The sequence below is a fragment of the Schistocerca gregaria genome, chromosome 2, assembly GCF_023897955.1.
Source record: "Schistocerca gregaria isolate iqSchGreg1 chromosome 2, iqSchGreg1.2, whole genome shotgun sequence".
NCBI classification, from domain to species: domain Eukaryota; kingdom Metazoa; phylum Arthropoda; class Insecta; order Orthoptera; family Acrididae; genus Schistocerca; species Schistocerca gregaria.
Window position 1 is genome coordinate 644,793,870 of NC_064921.1, and position 25,642 is coordinate 644,819,511.

Consider the following 25,642-nt stretch of genomic DNA (forward strand, 5'->3'; position numbering starts at 1 on the left):
AAAAAAAATACCTAAAGCAAAAAAATGCTTCTGTACAGTTGTAAATTTGGAATCTTTCATTATTTGTGGGAGCTCATACTAATGTCATTGCCAAAAAACATAGGCAGATCTTAACATCACCTTGTACTACACATAAATACCCCAGCTAGTGGTCAGAACGAGCTCACTGCTGGCAATGCTGCACTCCTATCCCCAGCAGCTCAAAAAAATGATTCACCCCAAAGTTATAAATGTACTCAGTCTTGTTTGTAAGCCTTTTAATGACACTATTTGAGAAGTTGTCACTTCTGCTTCCTTAGCTATAGTAAGTGACCAATTTTAATATACTACAACTTTCTTAATATTTATATAATTACACTGTTAAGTATCACAGAATTTTAGTCGCCTATGTCTGTAAGAAAAGATGAATACTCTTGGCATACACAATGAAAATTGTTAATGGATCAGATATGTAACAACTTGTGATGTGTAACATGTGAGTAGGTTTCCAAATAACATACACTTTCTCAGAGAAGGAAAAAGATTCTGACCATTTATATATTTCCATTTTTACTTTAATCTTCTGTAGACAGCATTTCAGTTTCCTCATTCAAACTGTCTTTCTTATAACAGCAGAAGCTATCAATTATTGATAAAATTATTTAATTGGATACGTAAAAAACTACTCACCAAGCAGCAGAAGAACACACACATAAAAGACTGTTGTAAATGGCAAGCTTTTGGAGCCAGTGGCTCCTTCTTCAGGCAGAAGGGTTGAGGGGCAAGGAAGAAGCACAAAGGAAAAGGACTGGAGAGGTCTAGGTAAACAGGTAGATTCTGGGAAAGTCACCCAGAACTGCAGGTCAGGGGAGACTTACCGTACGGTAAAGTCTAACACTTCATCAAAATTATGGTTATCAAAGATAGGGTGCTCAATCAAATAGTCACAATACAGAGAAGGAATCAACCATGACCTTGTAGAAATAAGTATTCTGGCATTTGCTTTAGGTGGTTTACATACATCATGAGAAACCTACATTTATTTAAAAATCATCTTCCCACAATATGAACTTATCTTATTAATTAGTGTGAAATCTTGCTTAGTGGAACAAAGAAGCAACAGTACTGGAATGCCAGTTGAAGAAGCTGCCTCAATATTTATGGCTCAAATCAACTTATGGGTGACCTGAAGTCTTTTCATAATGCATCATGATGTATTTTTACTGCTTTGTGATTTGTGATCAGTTACTCAAGCTACTAAAGCATAAAATTAGATTTAACTACTTTCCCAGTGAAGCTTTCAGGAACTGCTATGAATGAAAAATAAATAGCAAGCTGGATTGTGATTTAATATTATCTTCATAGCAAACTTTATTTCACAGAATGTAGGATAACATGCTGTAGCTCTGTTTCATTGGGAGTGACACGAAAAACTTCTTACTCAAAGCAGACACCATTAGAAATAGTAAGCATTTCAGTAACAGAATTTATTTTAGTTGGAAAACTAGTAAAAGTAGCAGCACTTTATACAGCATTGAAATCCGTTCCCCTTGATTAGCATGTTCTTCATAGACTCAATTCTCTGAAATTATTTATGCCATTCCCATGCCACCCTCGTTCATCGTATAGCTGGCATCCAGATCTTAATTTGGGTAGTTTTCAGTTTATTTGTAGCCCTCCCTTTAAAATTACAAGATTTAAGGCTGGTAAGTGATGACTGTTTCTATTTCTTTGTTACTGGTAATTAATACATTGATGTAACACTAGCCTGTTTTAATATTCTTTACATTTAAACCAATAAATTAGTGAGTATAGTATTTTACGGACTGTATTACACAGAACTGTGTGAAAACTACATAATTATAGTATACAACAGCTCTATTCAGATAATTTTTCCTTACACTCTTTGTTTCAGGAAGACCCCTTAATGAAACTGAGAGGCGAACATTGTTTTCCAATGGTACACTTTCAATAAAAGATGTTGATAAATCTGAGGACAGTGGAGTATATGTATGCATTGCTAGAAATCCTAGTGGGCGTTCAGCCAGAAGAAAAGTTAAAGTTCAAGTATTAGGTATGTGTAACAGAACTAATTCAATGGAAGTTAATGTACATAATACCTGCATTTATTCCTTTCGATCTAGAACTGTTGAGAGCTTTGATCCTCAGGCTATGTGCTGAGGAAGACCAGAGCATTGTGGCCAAAGTGTTGGATATTTTAGTATGTGCTTATTTTGTGTTTTATAAGTGATGAAACAATACACTCACAAGGACTTTAATGAGATTGATCAATATTGTTAAAATATTTAATATGTGAATCACACTTCTATCTATTCCAGAGGCACCAGAAATAGATCCTATTTTAATAAAACCAAAGTTGCAGAGAGGTATGAGAATACATTTGACATGCATTGTGAGCAAAGGAGACAGTCCAGTATCAATTGTATGGTTGAAAGATGGCTCAAATATTTCTCAAGGACAAGGAATTACAGAAAAGACTATAGATGACTTCTCAAGTACTTTGAGTTTCAGCAGTCTTACTGTGAAACACACAGGAAATTACACCTGTCGAGCAACAAATGCTGTAGCTGTGGCAAACTATACAGTTCCTGTTGTGGTAAATGGTATGTCACAACTAATAATCCTATCTTCGTTCAAATGCATTATTATTTATTCTTATTATTGTTGTATATGTGATGCAACATGGCATGTTAAGATGTAGAAGCAAACAAATTGTGCACATTTCCTACAACCCAAAGGTACAACAATATCTTAAAAACTTTCACACACAGGTCCTGGTCTAGAAGGGGGGGGGGGGGGGGGGGGGGGTAAACTGGGATATCTGCCCCGAGTGGCAATATCAGGGGGCCCCAAATTCATTTTCTTGAGGAAGAAAGGGTTCTTTTACAAAGCGCTTAGCATCCAGCACTTGTTAGTCTATTGATTATTCATGTGAATTTGATACATATCCCCATTGGTTTTTGAACATTTTTGAACATATACTAAGTTAATTTCTAAACAAATCATACGTTTATTTCTGAATGCATGCATAGTGTACATGATGTCTCTGCCTGGGGAATCTCCATCGCATCAAGAAATAAAAAACTTTCCCGCAAACAAAAGGGGACGGGGCTATACGAGCTGAGTAAAATAAAACCAAACTTGTGAATGCCAATCACTGTTAGTTTATGTGGCTAACTGGGTGTGTGAATGATCAGCATTGTTATAATTATTAGCGAAATCTGTAGATTCTGACTACAAGAGTGGGAATAAATAATTAACAGAAGTAATATGGTAATAAAGATTACCTATTAATCATCTCTGTGTATCCAAGAAAATGAAATTTTGCAGATAATTTTTGTAGATCAATACACTGCTACGGGCCAGTTGGTTTTAATGATGGCAGAAATAGTTACAGAATTAGTGACGACAAAATTGTTTGTTATAACGAGGAAGGAAAAGAAACTGGGACATCAGACAAATTATATGGAAGAATATGAAGATTCCAAATTTGTAAGAAAATGTCATACTACAACTTTTCAATTACATGCTTAAGAAACTGGAGTGTAGGAATGAAATGTGGAACAGTTTCCTAACATAAAACTGTGCTTGTAGTAGGCCTAATAGGCATTTGATATTGGCACTTTGTGAATTATATTCTGTCATTTTATTTATGTAAATGAGGTAGATAAAATGACCATTCCCACTACTATTCATGTTAACAGCTTTTTTTCAGTATTAACAATGACATGTTGATTTTTCATGCAGTGAATGATTTGATGAGGTAATGGATTCTATTGCAGAAAGGAAAGCATGTCACATAAGGCTGTAGCAACATTAGAGAGAAAAAAATGCTGTGAACTAAGAATTGAAAAAATTTGTACTGTCTTGCTTGTCTCTTGTCTTTACTGGTTTTATGTTTCCTGTAGGCCTACTTAATTTTATGTCACGTGAAAGTTTTTTCTGAGAAATTCTTATTCTCAAGTTTAAATAACTCCCCGCCCAATATTAATCGTGAGGCTAGGAGCAGGAGAGGCATCACAGGACATTTTAATTTCCACTGTCCTGAATAGAAGTCTGATTGGCTTCCATTACAAAATATACACATTTAAGTTCCACAGAGTCAAGTACAGTGATCTTCAGTAGAAGAATGCTGTGTGAAGAGGTGTGGCACTGCACTTTGGCACACTTACGACCAAACAACATTTCTTACATTTCTTCCAGCATATATGTTTTACATATCAAACTATTCAGAAACATGTGCGCTACAAAATGAACATATTTTTGAAAAATCAATCTTGTTTAATTTTTTTACTCCTATGTCAAACATACAAAAGGGTTGGGGGAGGGGCGCCACTATCTAGTTTTTGCCCCGGCTCGGAAATATCGTAAATCTGGGGCTGTTCACATACATATGAAAGCCATCAAGTGACATGCAAACTATTCACTAATCCAATATGAATATATAAACTAAAATAAATACAGTTCATTGTCAAAATATGATCGTATTGGCTTCAAAAAGATACTGTAGTGCATCATAGCAATCACTGTAGTTTTCAGTGAGGCTAATTAGTTTAATGAATCCTGACAACAGCATTATGAATTTTCAAAACTATATAAGTACACTGTCATCTTGTTATCAGGAATGGAGTAAGGTATCAGGTAGTGAGGAGGAGTTTTCTGGGCAGTTCTCAAATTGTAATTAATCTTTAAATTATGATGCAGTGTGCTGCAGGGCAAGTGATGCATAACAATAAACACATTTCCTCCACCTATCAGCTATCAAAGCTGGAATAAATAAAACAGAGCTGACATGAACCCAAATTAGAATATAAGCAAAATCTTCACTTTTGTAACTTTTAAACAACAACTTTTAAACAACTGTTTTGTCAGACAAAGGGAAATGGTAGAAAGTGTGAAGAAAGAGGTAGGTGCATGGCTGAATTGCTGCAATACTGAGGTCATCAGTGTTCAACAGAGTGTCAAACGGATTAAAATCTGTAATAACTGACATAGACCAGACACCAAAAGTCACCACAATCTTGAAAATGTAAAACACCATAAAGAGGAGTAGAGATATATTGTGTGGAATTACTTACATAAATTCCATAAAAACCATTCCATTCCCCTATGCTGCCAAACCAGGAGCACTAACAGGAAAACTATGTAACAGTAAATACTAGCCTTGAGTACTGAGGCCGCACATAACCCATAGCAGAGGCACAGTATGAAACAGGTATCTGATTGGTGAACTGTTTAAAATGGAAAGTGGGAAGTAGTAGCAGAAAGGAAATAGAAACATCACAGCCCTTGCAGGGAGGGGAACATGAAATTTTCTTTTAGAAAAAAGGAAAAAATATTGTGTTATTACATTAAAGAACACATAAACCTGGCCAATTCCAAGTTGGCTTTAACAATTCATTTGATTGACAACCAGCATCAGCTGCAGTACTGTCTAATCAAATTTAATCTGAAACTTCCTGGCTTATTAAGACTTTGTGCCAGACTGAGACTCAAACTTGAACTAAAGCTTTGAGGACAGGGTATGAGTCGTGCTTGGGTAGCTCAGTTGGTAGAGCACTTACCTGCGAAAGGCAAAGGTACCAAGTTCGAGTCTCAGTCTGGCACACAGTTTTAATCTGCCAGGAAGTTTCATATCAGCGCACACTCCGCTGCAGAGTGAAAATCTCATTCTGATAATCTAATCTAATCTTACACCCTGCAGAGAAAGGTCAGATACTCAGTGTCCTGAAAGAAACTTAAGTCTTAAGAAGTCTTCATTGCCTTTCTCTCAAAACAATTCATGAAAGCACAGACATGCATCACATAAATATTTTAGTTAAATATGACATTACTTAGGTAGGTTAAGGTAAGCATGTAATGTAATATTTTTCCCTACTCTTTCTTTTTTAAATGCACAGGTTCTCTTCCTTCTACTGTTGTAATGGTTCCAACTTCTTTCTGCTGTTCTTTCCTGCTTCCCCAGTTTAAACAGTTCACCAATAACATATCTGTTTCATACTGTGCCTGTGCTATGGGTCATATGCAGCTTCAGTACTCCCACCTAATACTTACTGTCACACAGTTTTCCTGTTAGTGTTCACAGTCAGGCAGCATATGGGAATGGTTTTTATAAAATTTATGTTAGTAATTCCACACAATATGTGCTTTCTCTTCTCCTCTTTATGTACTTTACATGTTTTTAGATTCTGGTGATTTCTGGTGTCTGATCATGATGTCAGTTTTTACCAGATTTTTCTAATTCACTCCTTTTATCCTTTTGACACGGAACTTCTGCCCCACGACAACATTATAGTGATGATTATCTCTGATGGTGAAGTGATTTTATTAAACCATTTGCTGATGCGTGACATGGCAGTCAGTTGGGCCCACCTGTCCCATCTGTGGCCAGAATGGCAGTGCTTATGAGATGATATAAAAAGGTTATGTGAAAGAAAATGTCAGCTGTGTAAGTAGTGATTGCAGATAATAACTGATCTTGTAACAGTTCTTGGAGACGACTTATAATTGATGTAATTAGTTTAAAGTCATTTTATAGATACCTAGCAGTAGAACAGGAAACAAAAATTTGTAATATTTGCAGTGAACAGTGAAGTATATGGAGCTGAACAGCAGCCAACAATTACTGAACACCTGCATACAGAAATAATCTCTTGACTTGAACAGAAGTAACTACGCAAGTCTATCAAATTTTTACAATCTAAATGTGCTTAAACTGATATAACAGCCCCATGGACATATGTGAACATAAATACTGGTAAGCATATGTAAGTCAATTAGAACAGTCATATGTTTCAGCCAGTCTTCAATTGAAGATTCTTTCAGTAGCTCAGTGGTTACATTAGAGAATACTGCCCAGAAGGTCTCAGGTAAAAAAAAAAAAGTCTGAGTCAATCAGTTAATAAACTTCCTATTCAAGAATGAAGAGACATTAAATGCTTTTACTTTCCTTACATTTGTAAGTTTGGATTAATACTATATTATAGTCAGAATAAAAAGAAAGAACATCAGAAGAAAGTGCCAAAGGAGGATCCAAAAAATTGTCTATTTGGGAGAAGGAGGAGGCTTCACATTTATTTTATTTTCTTGATTATTAGTTTTATTCAAACTAAGTTTTTCTTTTTAAATTAATTTTTTGTGTTTTTCCAAATAAACACGCAGGAGAGTATTTGGTATGGGCTAAACAGGATATTAGAGGCCCATTTTTATTAAAAATAAGGTCACAAGTCAATTCTCAGAAAGGACTCCACTTCTCTTTTTTTTTTGCCAGTGGAAATTTTTGTTAATGCATCAAATGCCAAGTTGTTTAAGACTCAAAGTAAAACTAAACTGTGCAGCTGTTATTTCAGTCATAGCACTTGTCCTTCACAATAATGTCAGGGTATTACTGAAACACATCACTTAACACTGGAAGCATATTTACCACTGACACCTGCGTGCAATCGGGACAGAAAACTCATACATTACAAAATATACAAACATCACAAAAACATAAGATATTTCAAGAACATCCCAGACATTACAAATACTAAATAACAAATAAATGGTGATTGTTGGGTTTGATCTGGTGACCCCTAGCATGCAATGCTAACCACTACACTAAAATGCATTTTCCACAGCTTGTATTACTCCTGCCTCTGTTTGATAAATAGTGACCTGCTGTTTCAGAAGTTCTCACTGGAGCTGACTACATCGTCTTGCTCTTCCAGAAGTACTCATGAGTACATCATCCTGCAGCTAGATCTTGTCAGTGGTGCTCTAAATGGTGATAACGGCAGATGTGTTTTGGTCACACTGTTATATGTTATTCACCATGAAAAGCATTGACCATAGTTCCTCTAATCGAAGCTTCATTATATTTGTGTGGGTCTTCAGTTTGCTTGAATCTCATATTATTGGTCTGTTCTTCTGAACTGTAGTAGAGCTTTATACAGAAGACATGGACAATCTCTCTGTTTTTGTCTACTTGATGAAATGTCATTATCCTTGACTGTGTTTGTGACATCCAACAAGTTTCAAATGATACAGTACAGCCCAAAGTAGCATTTAGCAACTTTTCCAATAGTCTCATTTTCCACACAGATGCAAAAATCCTGAACTGTATCTCACTGATGTTTGGTGTTATAGAGCTCTTGGTCTTTACCTTGGGTGCCTAGGGTCCATATACTAGCCAGCCACATTGCTTCTTTGATTCTGGTGAGACATGTTTCACATAGTCATTGTGATTATTGCCTGGTAGTATTGGGAACAGTGCATGCATTGTTGTTACAGCCTTAAGACCTTGGAGAAGAAGGAATGGTGTGAAATCCGTAATGTCTTGCTTTGCTGCATTGTATGTGAATCTCAAGATAGGTAGTATTCTATCCCAGTCTGTCTATTTGACATAAATGTACATCACAAGTATATTTGCCAACATCATATTAAAGCATTTTGTGAAGCTAATCATCTGTGGATGGTAGACAGTTGTCATTCTGACAGTGAAACTATCTCTGATATGAGTCTCGACTCAAATACTTTTCCACAATGATAGATCATCACATAGGGTGCTTCAAAAAGATATCTTCTAAAAGAAACATTGCAATTTCTGGTGACTTCAACAGTCAGTATACCTTTGGGGACATTGCAGTCAACCTCCACAGAGGGTCACTTTCAATCTCACGGAATGGCACTGTTGCAGGCAGGATAGGTATCAAATGCCTCTTTGGTAACTGTGGCACATGCTTCATTGATTGGCATTCCTTACATTGATTCACACAGTGTCTAATGGATTGACAGACACCTGGTAAGTGATACCTGCAGTTCATTCAGTCTATAGTCTTCACAAAACCCAGGTGACCAGAAGGGAGAGTGTCATGAAAATACTTCATGACTGCTGCCTCCACATGAGCTGGGATGATGAACAACTACTTCCATCCACTGGATCATAGTTCTTCTTACAGAAAGTTCTGTTTCTTAATTGGAATCCTCCTTCAGTCGGTTCTTCATAATTCACGGCTTCTGTGATTTTCAACTATGCTGGATCTTCTGTCTGTTCAGTTGCAGTATCATTTAACACAGTGATGACTGAAATTTCATTGATGCTGCTGTGTTCTGACAAAGGATGCCTTGAAAGACAGTTAACACCCTTGTCTTTGCACTTGTTTTTGTATACGATTGTGGTGACATAATCCTGGAGCCTCAGTGTCCGTCTCACCAGTTGACATGAGAGAGCGTTCAAGTTACTCACTCAGCATAGAGAATGTTGATCTATCACAATGGTGAGTGGTTTACTGAATAAATGTGGCTGGTATTTGTTGATAGCCCAAAGAACTGCAGGGCAATCAGTTACCGAGCAAATCATTATGGAATTGGAGAGTATAAGCTATCACCTTTTCAACACCTCTCTGAATTTGTACTAGAACTGCCCTATCCCAAAACCACTAGCATCAGTGTGAAGTTCTGCCTCAGCATTCTTATTGTATAATGCTAGAATTGGAGAAAGTGTTAGCAGCTTCATAAGGACAATGAAAGATCTTTCTTGCTCCTTGTTTCACATAAATTTAGCATCACCCTGCTGGAGTCCTTGCATGGGACTTGACTTGATACAGAAGTCCTTTATGAATTGCCAGTAGTACAAGCACATTCCAAGAAAATTTATCATCTCACAAATATGCTAAGGAATTGGAAAAACTGTAACTGATCTTATTTTCTCTAGACTGGGACAGACTCCATTACCATTCACTATGTGTCCTGAGATATTTATTTCTTGGGTGAAAGAGGCACTTTTTTGGATTCAAGCAGAGACATGCAGTGTGGACACACATCAACATGATTGTCAGGCAACTTAGATGTTCTTCAGATACCTTCAAAAAAGACAATGTCATACAGACAGCAAATAAATCCATTTAAAGTGTTGAACCACATCCCTTTGAAGGCTGTTTTTTTCCTGTTCATCCCCATCAACCTCAATTTGCTAGAAGCCTTTCTGCAAGTTTTAATATGCCTCCTTGCTCTGTTGGCATCAGTAACAGGAAAACCAACTAACATGGCAAATATAGGCAATTAATTACAATGTGACTATTTGCATGACAATATAAAATGAGTAAATGGCTGTTAAAAACAATATATGTTTCTAACTTTTGTCCTCATTAATGTAGGGATTCTTCTTTGGCAGGATGTCTAGTTCAATGATTTCACTTCCTTCAAGAGGAATGTGTTGTTGCTTTCATATATGTATGGCAAAATGCAATAATGAAGCAGGAACTGACATTTCACTTCAATGTTTTAAAGTGAATTCATTCACTTCACAGTACTCAACACACAGGGCATAGTTAGAAGATAACATTTACAAAAACCAGTATTCAACAGAGCTCAACAGGTTTACAGCCATCTAATTTCATCTTAACTTACAATATCAGACTCCAAAGCCCAACCAACTATGTCATCATACAGTTACAACTGACTCATGACTTAACTAGACTCAGACTAACTTCTGCTTGTAACACACACAAATCAACAAGTGCACTCATACATAAAGTCACAGTTCAAATATTAGAAAATACACCAACCTTTCATGTTACAAAAATATTTGTACAGTATGAATATCACTGAAGTTGTTTCTAAAAAGATACAAATCAATTTAACACTTCATAAAAACAACGATTATAGGAAACAATAAGTGTTATATTACTTTACCATTTGATACATTGTCATCTACAATGCTCTATGAAAAATTAGGTGAGCTGAGCATTTCCATTACAATGTTCATAGCTGAGAAATATTTTGTTTCTTTCAAGCACTCTAGCATGTCACCAGTGCGCAGCATTGGATGGACGCCTTTCTTGGTGATTTTGCTCAATCATCAGTAGACAGTTCAGAAATGTCATAAATTGTTTTTATTCTTCACAAGGGCCACATACAAGGACCAAGAACTCTTTGAATGTTCAATGATCATCTTGCAGCATCTTCTCCACTTTCTCCCATATTATCTATTGTTCTGTTGGCAACACTCTATGATTGCTGGCTAACTGGTGGACAACCTTCTGTGTTGATACAGTGTTTTACCTCAGGCTGCTTGGTTTATCTTTCCTCCACTGTGGACTTGAAATCATCTGAAAACTGACACAGTATAGCTGTTGTAGCTGATGTTTTTCCTCAGTCAGGCTAGATCCTATTGGCAATTTGGTAATGGTTGTAGCAGAGCACGAACCTTCATAGATGACACTAATCTTCCCTTCTTGAACTGGTTCAAATGTCCCTATGCACATACCTTTAGGGATATGTTGTGGCACTTGTGACACCTAGTGATCCAAAGCTTTCCTTGGCTACCTACAATGCATGTGATTATCACTGGCATGTAGATTTCTTTTGTAAGCCTGAGTAGCTTTCTGCAACCAAAAAAAGCTTTATAGTTTAACTGAGCATCTTGACTGGTGGTGATGAGGACTGGCTATAGCGTGTTGAGGAATGACATCATCTAGGGTATGGTGATGAGCTTCAGTCCACAGGTCAACTATAATTGTCTGCAGTTGACTGGCAGAATAGTAGTGCTGTGATGGTTAATGTCTTGCAGCATAATAGTCACCTAAAACTTACATTCTTTCTCTGCAGTACCACACAACATGTCCAGGATATCCACAGTGAAAACAGAACAGCATGTTGTCCATTGTCCTCCAAATGGCTGTTCTTCTGTGATGCATTTTACTCAGTGGAGGAGTTGGTTGTACCTGCATTGATCAGATGCCAGTTTGTCATATGATGGCCGCAGCATATGTCAGAGTTGGTTGAGGCCATTATTCATGGTGTATTTGACTGGTGGTGGAGACCAGTGTTACAGATTGATACACCTCTTCTTCAACATTCTGTGTTACCTCCTTGTGTATGGTGTTGACATTCATGGCTGCTATTTCTTATGTGTGTGGTCTGCCATAAAATACTGTATTTCTTCTCATTGAACCTGGTGTATGAAAGAAGCAATATCATCATAGTCTTAAACAACTTCCACAGGCACCACATTCAGGAGATTATAATACCTCTTTCATCAGACTCTTTTCTGCATTTCCTTGATGCACTGGCACCACTTGATGAATTATTATGTTTTGTGATATTCATTATTCAGAAGATCTTGTGTGGTACATATCTTCTGTGACTCTTCTCATCAGATGTGAGATTTTGTTGTCTCTTGTCATATCTGGACTCACAGTATTGCTATGGGCCAAAACATTCTGAATGTATGACCGTGATGTTTGGCCATGACATTTGACATTGCTCTTCAGTTGCTAAGCAGACTTGCTGCTGATTGCCCCCGAAAGTTTTCTTCTGTTTGGCTTGGAATTTGTTCTGGCTATTGAACTTCTCTTCATTGTTCTAAAGCCATTGCTGGGCTATGTCACCTAAATATACATTTGGCAAGCAAATCATGTCATCCTATCTGTTGTATTTGGCAAACTGGTCAAATCCTTACAGCCATTTTAATGGATCCTGATTGGTATCTCTGGAAAACATCAAAAGATGCCTGATGTGCAGCTGACTTACTGCTGTCTTGGAATCCATCAGTCTCTTGAATATGCATCTTAGGAATGTTGTATTGCATGTAATCTGGTTCCTGTCTGTGTAGGCATTGGCACTTACGTTGTTTAATTGGAGCTATGTCGATGTAAATGTCTTGATGTACTTGGTGTCTCTACCAAACAGTGTCATGTAAAAAAATGCAATCAAGTCCAAATCTGAAAGCAGAGTCAGCAATGAAACACGTTTAGCACTGGGAGCACATTTATTACTGACACCAATATACAATCAGAATAGAACTGTCCTGCCAGTATTTAAAAATAAATTGAACATTTCAGAATAAACAAAAATTACAAATGTAAGATTTTTCAAGAACCTTCCAGAAATCACAAATGCCAAATAGCAATTTCCTGGTGGTCAGCTTTGATCTGGTGACACCAGAACACCAGACAGTGATGCTAACCACTGCATCACACTACATATACCAGTTCTCGTGAAAATATATTGTCAGTGCATGGGATGAGGAGCTTGGCATGGATGACACAGTACTGCTTAAGAGAAGAGTCCATGAATAAATTCCAGTACCTATGGAAAAATTCCAGTACCTACAGAAAATGAATCTAACAGGAGCCAAAATGCATAGAGAATGGCATTTATTAACAATTTATTTACACCAAACAGCTACAAAACTGAAAATGAGAAATAATATTATAAACTACCTTTTATACAGCAAATTTGTTGCAGAAATTTATCAGAGTTATTAAAATGTGTACAGTTCATGATGAAAATCTGAATTGCCATCATAAGGCTTAATACTAATAAATTGTGCCTGCACAGCTGCAATTAGCTTCTATCTGCTCTCTGTAACAGTAGGCCAGATGAAATTAAGACCTCCAGTTTTAATCATTTCAATCTCAAAAAGTTTTGACTCTGTTTTTGCTTGAGTGTGCATGTCACATGTAATTACATAAAGATGAGATGTAATAATTTCAAAGTGTGACTTAAAATTACACCTTGTTAAGTTCAAGTGTTACCTTGATATTTTATGTTACACAGTCATAACACATTTTCAACCTTTATCAGGTCATGATTGTGCTCTGAATTAAAGTCAACAATAACTTCTTTCCATGTCTTTTCTTTGTTGGCAGTAGTAACCTTTACCATTCTTCTCCCTTTCTATTGTCTTCATACAGCAATAAATCCTTTCCAACTGTGGATAAGTTTGGAGAGCACATGTTTTTCTGCTTATTTTACTCCATCTTAACAACATGGCACTTTTTATAAAAAACACTTCGTATATATAACATATGATTAATACTGTGGGCACAGAGCAATAATTGTATGAACAGTCATTTTCAACATTGTTGCCAAGTGTGTAACATGCTAATTTAGATCAAGACAAAACCTCACTCATAACAGCCTGGAGTGTACCACTGTTGACTTGGTTCACAGCTCTTCATAATACAATGGTAAGCTCTATAGTAAAATAACCAAAAATCAACTTTAAATCTCAGTTAGTCCATTATGACCGGGATACGTCAGCCAGTATGTACTTTTCAATGTCAATAAACTTTACCGGCAGCTGTACACTTTAAGATATTTATTTTATTATGAAAGCTACCAGTTTCAGCAATTTTTCAAGTCAACAAACTTATCGTATAGCACCATAAAACTGGATATTGTGAATACGAATCATTGTCCCCCTCAGGGAATTTCCAGCTATTTCTAGAAAACTTGGATGCTTTGTTGTGCTATCTGTCAGACAGGGGGAAGCAAATTATCATTTGTGGGGATTTCAATGTTGATTCCCTGAAAGAGTGTAATAGGAAGAATGACCTTGTAGTATTACTCATGTCTTCCAATCTGAGCTCCGTCATTGATTTTCCTACTTGGATAACAAAAAAACAGCAGGACATTGACAGATAACTTTTTTATAGACCAAGATAAGTTTAAGGACATAAATGCTTATCCTGTTGAGGATGGTATTTCAGATCATGGTGCACAGCTGGTTACAGTACATAACATAGCTCCATGCAGTATATCAAATCAGAATTTCAAAGCAGTGCGTTCAATTAACAATATAAATACTGCAAACTTTAGGGAAAGCCTAAAGCAGCTAGACTGGGATGAAGTGTATATGGAACCCGATGCAAACTTGAAATATAACTTATTTCACGATACATTTTTAAGGGTATTTGAAAATTGTTTTCCCAAGAAAATAGGTAACATAATTCCAAGAAAACATATAAAAAACCTTGGCTAACTAAAGGAATAAGAATATCTTGCAACCATAAAAGAGAACTGTATCTAACAGCAAGAGGGAGTACTGACCCCGAAATTGTTCAATATTATAAAAACTATTGTGCGGTACTAAGAAAAGTTATTAAAAGGTCCAGAAGCATGTGTATCATGTCTGAGATCAGTAACTCTGATAATAAAATTAAAGCAATTTGGAATATTGTTGAAAGGGAAACAGGGCAACCAAGAGCACAGGAAGACTTGAGTGCCATAAAACTGAATGACAAGTGTACTAAGAAACAATCAGAAATTGGAAATATTTTCAATAATCATTTTTTAAATTTTGTGGAGAAAATAGGATCTAGATCTTCACTAGAAGGGGCAAGGCTTCTAATAGAAGAGGCCATACCTGTGCAGTTTGAAACAACTGTATTTCCACCAACCTCTCCCTCTGAAATCAGTAAAATGATAAACTCACTGAAAAGTAAAAGCTGTTACGGAATTTTTGGCATTTCCAGCAAGATACTTAAAGCTTGTTCCCCACAGATAAGTAGGATTCTCAGCCACATATGTAATAGCTCTTTGGAGCAGGGTGTTTTCCCCGATAGACTGAAATATGCCATTGTAAATCCATTGCATAAAAAGGGGGATACGTCGGATGTCAACAACTATCACCCAATCTCTCTTCTGACAGCTCTATCAAAAATTTTTGAGAAAGTAATGTATTCAAGAGTAGCCTCCCATATTTGTAAAAATAAAGTACTAACAAAATGTCAGTTTGGTTTTCAGAAAGGCTTTTCAACAGAAAATGCTATATACACTTTCACTGATCAAATATTAAACGCTCTGAATAACCGGACAACACCCATTGGTATTTTTAGTGATCTCACAAAAGCCTTTGATTGTGTAAATCATGGAATTCTTTTAGATAAGCTAAATCATTATGGTTTGAGGGGGGCAGTGCACAAATGGTTTAATTCATACTTAACTAGAAGAATGCAGAAAGTTGAAATAAGTGGTTCATGTAATGTTAAAACAACAGCTGATTCCTCAAACTGAGGTGCTATCAAGTACGGGGTCCCACAGGGTTCGGTCTTAGGTCCTTTACTGTTCTTGATATACATTAATGACTTACCTTTCCATATTGATGAAGACGCAAAGTTAGTTCTTTTTGCTGATGATACAAGTATAATAATAACATCCAAAAACCAAGAAATAAGTGATGTAATTGTTAATGATGTTTTTCACAAAATTATTAAGTGGTTCTCAGCAAACGGACTCTCTTTAAATTTTGATAAAACACAGTATATACAGTTCCGTACAGTAAATGGCACAACTCCAGTAATAAATATAGACTTTGAACAGAAGACTGTAGCTAAGGTAGAATTTTCAAAATTTTTAGGTGTGTCCATTTATGAGAGGTTAAACTGGAAGCAACACATTGATGGTCTGCTGAAACGTCTGAGTCCAGCTACGTATGCTATTAGGGTTATCGAAAATTTTGATGATAAGAATCTCAGTAAATTAGCTTACTATGCCTACTTTCATTCACTGCTGTCATATGGCATCATATTCTGGCTTAATTCATCATTGAGTAGAAAAGTATGCATTGCTCAAAAACGTTTAATCAGAATAATTGCTGGAGCCCACCCACGGTCATCCTGCAAACATCTATTTAAGGATCTAGGAATCCTCACAGTAACCTCACAGTATATATATTCACTTATGAAATTTGTTGTTAATAATCCAACCCAGTTCAAAAGTAATAGCAGTGTGCATAGCTATAACACCAGGAGAAAGGATGATCTTCACTATGCTGGGTTAAATCTCACTTTGGCACAGAAAGGGGTAAATTATGCTGCCACAAAAGTCTTTGGTCATCTACCAAACAGCATCAAAAGCCTGACAGATAATCAACCAACATTTAAAAATAAATTAAAAGAATTTCTGGATGACAACTCCTTCTACTCATTGGCTGAATTTTTAGGAAAAGGGAGGGAAAAAAAACTAACTTAAGCATTAGTGTCATGCAATATTTTGTGTAATGAAATATCTTGTACGGACATATTTCATTAACCTGACACGTTCAACGTCATTATGAAGGGTCGTATTCATGATCTATGGAACAAGTATTAATCTAATCTAATCTAATCTGATGCTTCATACAATGACATGACAGCAACTCAGCTGCTGTCACGTCTTCGTATGAAGCATCTGCACAACAATTGGAATTCACAATATCATGTTTTATGGCACTATACAGTAAGTTTGTTGATTTGAAAAAAATGTATGGGGCCTGAAGATGGCAAAATGAATTGCTGAAACTGGCTGCTTTCAGAATAAAGTAAAGTTTATTGACAATGAAAAATGAACTTGATTCACTTTAACTATGAACTCTTCCTATACTGCTCCTGTATAAACAATGAAGATAAAATCAGATTTAATAACAGATCACACAGTGACTGTTATTCCTCCATCTGTCAATGGAACACTAAGAAATCTTGATACATACATAATGCTTTATAGTGATTTGTCGAGTGCGCAGTTTTATAAACGTAGTTGCAGCTCAGCTACCTTATATTTGATTCTTAAGGAATATATTAGTTCCAACATTCAAATGTTCCAAATGTACTAACAGAATGTTAATTTCAAACCATCAGCACAAGGGGATACCCAATAAAAACAAAGTAACATTGCTGTTGGGGGAACTTGTGTAGTATGCATTTCTGCTGCTAGGCAAATAATTGCCAGTTCAGTGCCACATTTGCTCTCGATCTGGCTTGTTCTCTTCATCTGCAGTGATTGTTTTTGCAAGTGCTGTTTTGTTCTTGTTTTGTTTTTTATGATGGCAAGTTTAAGTAAGCAATGTGCAGCTATGAAATTTTGTTTTCTACTCAGTAAAAATGCTGGAACTGTTTTAATATTGAAAACGGCCTACCAAGATGACGCTATGGGAAAAACTCAAGTGTATGAGGTGTTTGATCAATTTAAAGATAGTGAAATGTCAACTGATGACAAATCTCATTCTGGGCATCCCTCAACTACTCGGATTGACAAAATATTGAAAAAATTCAAGAGACTGTGCTCACAGACTGCCGACAGACAACTGCTCAACTGACAGAGATTAGTGGGTTATTTTGGAGTTTGGTTCAGAGAATTTTAACAGATGATTTGGAAATGAAAAGGGTTGCTGACAAGTTTGCTCCTCAGGTTCTGACTGAAAATCAAAAGGAATGTCGAGTTGAAACATGTCATGCTTTGAAACAACAGCTTGAAGTAGATCCACATTTTCTGTCAAGGGTTATTATTAGTGATGAGTCATGGTTCTATGGTTATGACTCAGAAACTAAACAACAGTGAAGCCAACATAAGACATCCAAAAAAATGTTGTCAAGTTAAATCAAATGTCGAAAGAATGCTGATTTGATTTTTTTATGCCAAGGATGTAGTTCATTCAGAGTTTGTTCCCCCAAGTCAGACCATCAATCAAACCTTTTATTTGAAAACTTTAAGATGATTGCCCCCCCTACCCCCCTCCATGAACCAGGGACCTTATTGGGAGGCTTGCTTGCCTCAGTAATACAGATGGCCGTACCGTAGGTGCAACCACAATGAAGGGGTATCTGTTGAGAGGCCAGACAAACGTGTGGTTCCTGAAGAGGGGCAGCAGCCTTTTCAGTAGTTGCAGGAGCAACAGTCTGGATGATTGACTGATCTGGCCTTGTAACAATAACCAAAACGGCCTTGCTGTGCTGGTACTGCGAACGGCTGAAAGCAAGGGGAAACTACAGCCGTAATTTTTCCCGAGGGCATGCAGCTTTACTGTATGGTTAAATGATGATGGCGTCCTCTTCGGTAAAATATTCCGGAGGTAAAATAGTCTCCCATTTGGATCTCTGGGCGGGGACTACTCAAGAGGATGTCGTTACCAGGGGAGAAAAAACTGGCATTCTACGGATCGGAGCGTGGAATGTCAGATCCCTTAATTTTGGCAGGTAGGTTAGAAAATTTAAAAAGGGAAATGGATAAGTTAAAGTTAGATATAGTGGGAATTAGTGAAGTTCGGTGGCAGGAGGAACAAGACTTCTGGTCAGGTGAATACAGGGTTATAAATACAAAATCAAATAGGGGTAATGCAGGAGTAGGTTTAATAATGAATAAAAAAATACGAGTGCGGGTAAGCTACTACAAACAGCATAGTGAACGTATTATAGTGGCCAAGATAGACACGAAGTCTACGCCTACTACAGTAGTACAAGTTTATATGCCAACTAGCTCAGCAGATGATGAAGAAATTGATGAAATGTATGATGAAATAAAAGAAATTATTCAGGTAGTGAAGGGAGACGAAAATTTAATAGTCATGGGTGACTGGAATTTGAGAGTAGGAAAAGGGAGAGATGGAAACATAGTAGGTGAATATGGATTGGGGGAAAGAAATGAAAGAGGAAGCTGTCTGGTAGAATTTTGCACGGAGCATAACTTAATCATAGCCAACACTTGGTTCAAGAATCATAAAAAAAGGATGTATACATGGAAGAATCCTGGAGATACTAGAAGGTATCAGATAGATTATATAATGGTAAGACAGAGATTTAGGAACCAGGTTTTAAATTGAAAGACATTTCCAGGGGCAGATATGGACTTTGGCCACGATCTATTGGTTATGAACTGTAGATTAAAAATGAAGAAACTGAAAAAAGGTGGGAATTTAAGGAGATGGGACCTAGATAAACTGACTAAACCATAAGTTGTACAGAGTTTCAGGGAGAGAATAAGGGAACAACTGACAGGAATAGTGGACAGAAATACGGTAGAAGAAGAATGGGTAGCTCTGAGGGATGAAGTAGTGAAGGCAGCAGAGGATCAAGTAGGTAAAAAGACAAGGGCTCGTATAAATCCTTGGGTAACAGAAGAAATATTGAATTTAATTGATGAAAGGAGAAATTATAAAAAACGCATTAAATGAAGCAGGCAAAAAGAACTACATACGTCTCAAAAATGAGATCGACAGGAAGTGCAAAATGGCTGAGCAAGGATGGCTAGAGGACAAATGTAAGGATGTAGAGGCTTATCTCACTAGGGGCAAGATAGATACTGCATACAGGAAAATTAAAGAGACCTTTGAAGAAAAGAGAGCCACTTACATGTATATCAAGAGCTCAGATGGAAACCCAGTTCTGCGCAAAGAAGGGAAAGCAGAAAGGTGGAAGGAGTATATAGAGGGTCTATACATGGGCAATGTACTTGAGGACAATATTATGGAACTGGAAGAGGATGTAGATGAAGATGAAATGAGAGATACGATACTGCATGAAGAGTTTGACAGAGCACTGAAAGACCTGAGTCGAAACAAGGCCCCGAGAGTAGACAACATTCCATTGGAACTACTGACGGCCTTGGGAGAGCCAGTTCTGACAAAAATCTACCTGGAAGAGCAGTTGAATGGAATGGACAGTGTCTTGAAAGGAGGATATAAGATGAATATCAACAAAAGCAAAATGAGGATACTGGAATGTAGTCGAATTAAATCGGGTGATGCTGTCGGAATTAGATTAAGAAGTGAGACACTTAAAGTAGTAAAGGAGTTTTGCTATTTGGGGAGCAAAATAACTGATGATGGTTGAAGTAGAGAGGATATAAAATGTAGACTGGCAATGTCAAGGAAAGCGTTTCTGAAGAAGAGAAATTTGTCAGCATCGAGTATAGATTTAAGTGTCAGGAAGTCGTTTCTGAAAGTATTTGTGTCGAGTGTAGCCATGTATGGAAGTGAAACATGAACAATAAATAGTTTGGACAAGAAGAGAATAGAAGCTTTCAAAATGTGATGCTACAGAAGAATGCTGAAGATTAGATGGGTAGATCACATAACTAATGATGAGGTATTGAACAGAATTGGGGAGAAGAGGAGTTTGTGGCACAACCTGACAAGAAAAAGGGACTGATTGGTAGAACATGTTCTGAGGCATCGAGGGATCACAAATTTAGCATTGGAGGGCAGTCTGGAGGATAAAAATCGTAGAGGGAGACCAAGAGATGAATACACTAAGCAGGATGTAGGTTGCAGTAGGTACTGGGAGATGAAAAAACTTGCACAGGATAGAGCAGCATTTTGGAGAGTATTTTGAAAGGGTAAGGTTGTTTTGTAAGCAATTTTAAAACACATAGCTTTCAAAAAAATAATTCTGCTTTTTTTTCCCGGTACCCCTTTGTATACATAACTTTCTTCCAGATGCCACTTCTTTAAATTTTTCTGTTATGTATTTCTGTGCTTCTTCAAAATCAATGATTTCTGAGGTATTGCTTCAGAAAGTTGTCAGTGGGTTACAGTTCTGAATCACAGAGATTAGTTGAAAAGAATTATTTATTAATATTGTTGTTGAAGAGAATTTCTGTTCCCCTGCATGAATTTAATTTCAAATAAATATTACTCATACAAGTATCCAGTATTTTTATCATTTCTTTAGAATCAGTAAACCACTGATTCTTTAAAGAATCAAACCCCCACACACAAAACAGCTTCAAACAGCTGATTAATTTACAAATAAGTTAATGTTTCATATAACAAGGAAGGAAAAGAGTTAGGAGGTCTGTTGGAAGTCATTAAGTTCTCTCATTGTGTAACACTGGATGAATATAGTTTAGGTAATTTGCACCCCATTACAAATGAAAGCAAGCTTTTCGTACATCTCAATTGTTCAAAAAGATTTCAGGCTTGCAGCCGGCCATAGTAAACTTGATTGCACAATATTTTGGCTGGACAACTGTCAGCCATCTTCTGGTGAGCTGAACACGGACTCATCTCTATGTTTATGATGTGTCTCCTGAACTATGTGCCATATAATTATGTAAGTGTGCAGGAACATTCAGTGATATAAGTAGATATTCTCTGCAAAGTGTGTTGTGGAAAGACTTAATTCTAAAGAAATAATTAATTAAAAAGTCATGCCTTCTGTTGAAGTTTTACTGCACGCCATTTTAAGCAGAAGCTAGTTTTCCACATATTTTCACATCTGATAAATTATATCCACTGAAATACGTATTGTACAATGATATAATTTTGTTGGTACACTCAGTAGTATACAAAGATACTGTCTGCAAACCGTATTCTGATGTGAATAGTGTAGGTAGTAAGCAGTAATGAATGAAAATGCTATGTTTGATGTTGAAGTTGTACTGCATGAGCAGCAAAAATGTTGTATGTGATAAACTTTTTTCCTTTCATCGCTTATGAGTGGTGTCAGGAGGAGAAAGTTTTGTAAAGGTTTGAAATTATGTTTGAAGTTTGTTGGAAGTCTCTAAATGCTCTCATTCTCAAACACTGGTTGAATAAGGTCCAAGTATTTCTGCACAGTCAGTTACACTGCCTCAAGATAAACACAAAATTTCTAACTGTAATACTTGTCCTAGTGTGTTAAACTTTTAACATAAGATCATACCCCTTAACGAGTAGATTATGACAGCAGTTTAAATGTTTGCTAGTACTACTATCGTTCAATGTTTTTACATAAAAAAATGTTAAGATCTTGATATTTGTCAGTAAGGTATTTTAGTAAATGAATGTTCTTTGCATGTCAGTTCCACCTAGCTGGAAAGTTGAACCAAGTGACACTGAAGCAGTACTTGGGAGCAGTCTTAGAGTTGACTGTGCAGCTGATGGATCACCTGTTCCTCAAATAACATGGAGGAAGCAGTCACTAGTTGGAGAACATCCTCTCCAGGAACTACCCAAAACAGAAAATTACAGGTGACACCAGAATTGTTTAATAGTTTAGACACATAGCTTAAAAATGAAAGATGACTGGCAAAGATTCATTTCAATGTTCCCAAGAGACTCATGGGCTCATGCCTATACCTACACAGTTTGGCTTACTATTTGTCAGTTGTTTACTCTGATGTGCTCCTTCTTTTTGATTCTGTTCACATAAGTTTATAATGCTACTACCGCAGATTTATCAGACATGAAAGTTGATGAATATCCTGATTTGCTCATAAAAAATCTGAAAGATACATAAAAAGGAAATATTAGTCATCCAAGGTCTACGTCTACATCTAAATCTTCAACATTACTCTGCAATTCACAATTAGTGCCTGGCAGAGGGTTCGTCAAACCACCATAATGATATTTCTCAATGGTTCCATTCTCGGACAGGGTTGGGGAATAAGAACACTTACATCTTTCTCTGTGAGCTCTGATTTCTCTTATTTTATGATTATGATCATTTCTCTCTGTCAATGCTGTATTTCACCTGTGGTAGGCAAAAAGAAATGTCCTGATCCCATTTTGCACAGAAACACACTCTATGAGAAAATTTTTCATCAAACTTATTGAAACTGGTCACCGCACATGTCATCTGTAAAATTAGCATACAAAGCAAATACATTAGCAAAATGCATCTGGGATAACAAAAGGTTGAAAATTCCCATGCCTGCCAACTGGGTTCCTGGAAAGAACTAGAATGATGAAAACTTGCAATGGAAACATTTTTAGGTTTGATAAACTGGACATACACTTGGTGAAATTATTGGTCTTTATTGTGTTCTTGTATTGCTGCGAAGACCAGGCTAATGATAAGAACTGAATTGATGTCTTCAGGATGTGGTATTGGCAGATGATGTTACGTGTACCATGGACAGAAAGGACGAATTCTTCTATTACAAAAGAACTTAGCATCTCAAGAGATTTATCTTCCCATGTCAGCCAAAGATACCACCATTTCCTTAGACACATTTTGAAAAGAGAAGGAGATAAATTGAAAAACACTATCTTGCAAGGCAAAATCTAAGGCAGAAGACTACAAGGAAGAACAGCAAGTAGATGGTTGGATCAAACAAAGATTATCAGCCTACCTCTTCATATTATATTAAGAAGAGTTGAAGATCACTGTGGCTGGACTTACCTAATGAAACATTAAGTTACTTAAAAATTAATGAAGTAATGAGATCATGAGTCTCAGCAAAGAGTTAACTTGTTAATGGTGATTATGTATTACAAACAGCCACTAACAAGAGCTAATAATTCAAATGTAGAACAAGACAATTTGCAGATTGAAAACAGTAGCAATTTTAACAAAAAGATAGTAATAGCAATCATTACATTACAAGAAAAAACTTCAAAATGAATGACAAGTTTCACCGTTTCTACTTTACAGTCCCATAAAAATTGCATACACAGTTATAAGCATAGTCCATATGAATTCAGGCAGTCTAGGAAAAAGTCTTACCTTCATAGTCTGGGATGTTATTGAATTTAGCATATGTTTTTCTCCAAAAAAAAATTTTTCCTCTGAGGTACAGCCCTCCAAAGATGACACTGCGCATACCATTTTAAAGATGCAAATTTTGGAAAAATTTTTAAGATGCTGTATCTTTGGAACAGCTCTAAATATTTTGTTGGGTTTTTTATTTGGAAGATAGTTGCTTTATGATTACAAAGAAATCCTCCATTTGGACTTTCCTAACACAGCTGTATTTGGTCTGGAAAGATAGTGTTTTGTAGGATGGTGCTTCAGCAGGCCTCCTACACCATCACAATGCCCTTTCCCATAACCAGTAGCACTGTATACCCAGTCAGTTGACACAAGCAACTTAATCAATTCAAACAGATGGTAACAATTTTTAAAATGACTAGGAACACCATCAGTAATAGTGATGATCTTCTCTGCCCCTGTTTGCAGTTGAAGAATTTGGCACATTTGTAGCAAATCATGTGCTGAGTCATGTCCTGTGTCATCCATCACTTATAACTGCAACACTTGTGGTCTTGTTTCAGAAATATGTCACTCCTGTAAAAATTGTCATGGTCAGTACTCCAATGATACCCTTGCACTTCTTGTTAGAGAATTACTGCAGAGAATTACAGACCAGTTCTTAGCCTGTACACACCCTTTCACTTCTGCACTGTGTTGTTGTTGCAATTTCTTCAGATGCTGTGATTCAGAATGCTCAGGATTTTATGAGAGTTGTGAAATCTTAAACATCCACAGCCCTCATTCTTTTGTCCCGAGTGGAAATCAAAGACTTCTATGAGCAGGATTAAAAAAATAAAATAAAAAATAAAAAAATGCAAAAGTGTTGCCAGTGCAGGATTTTGTGCATGATCTGACCTCTAGATTATATTCTATAAATGTTAAATGGAATTCATGTCAGGTGATCTGGACGGCCCAATCATTCGCTCGAACTGTCCATAATGTTTGTCAAATCAATCACGAACAGTTATGGTCTGGTGACACGGCACATTGTCACTCATAAAAAGTGCATCATTGAATGGCTGCAATTGGTCTCCATGTAGTTGAACATGAGCATTTCCAGCCAATCATTGGTTCACCTGGACCTGGTTCACCTGGACCAGCCTATTCATATAAACGTAGGTCACACCATTACGGAGCCACACCAACATGCAGTGTTGGCAACTTTGGTTCATGGCTTCATGAGGCCTAAGCCACACTTGAAACATACCATCAGTTCTCACCAACTGAAACTAGGATTCATCTGATGAGGTCATGGTTTTCCAGTCATCTAGGGTGCAACTGATAAGGTCACGAGCCCAAGAGAGGTGCTATCATGCTGTTAGAAAAGGTACTCACGTCAATCGCCTGCTGCCATAGCCCATTAAAGCCAAATTTAACTGCACTGTCCTAATGGATATGTTTGTCATACATGCCACGTCGAGTACTGCAGCTATTTCATACAGTGTTGCTTGTCTGTTAGCACTGACAACTCTACACCAATAACACTACTGTAGGTTGTTAAGTGGAGACCATCAGCCACTGGATAGTCTTTAGTGAGAGGTAATTACTGAAATTTGGCATTCTCAGCTCACTCTTTGAATACTGAATTGCCTAACAATTTCTGGAATACAATATGTCACACATCCAGCTCCAGCTACCATTCCATGTTCAAAGTCTGTTGATTCCTG

At 36.8% G+C, this 25,642-nt stretch overlaps 1 protein-coding gene across 1 annotated transcript in view; it reads left to right on the forward strand.

The window, feature by feature from the left end:
- LOC126335916 (Down syndrome cell adhesion molecule-like protein Dscam2) overlaps positions 1–25,642 on the forward strand; it is a 217,596-nt gene that overhangs the window by 29,814 nt on the left and 162,140 nt on the right. The window contains exons 4-6 of the mRNA XM_049999389.1: positions 1,895–2,053; positions 2,319–2,603; positions 22,303–22,471. Of these exons, the coding sequence (XP_049855346.1) occupies positions 1,895–2,053; positions 2,319–2,603; positions 22,303–22,471 (613 nt within the window). The remainder of the gene's footprint in view (positions 1–1,894; positions 2,054–2,318; positions 2,604–22,302; positions 22,472–25,642) is intronic.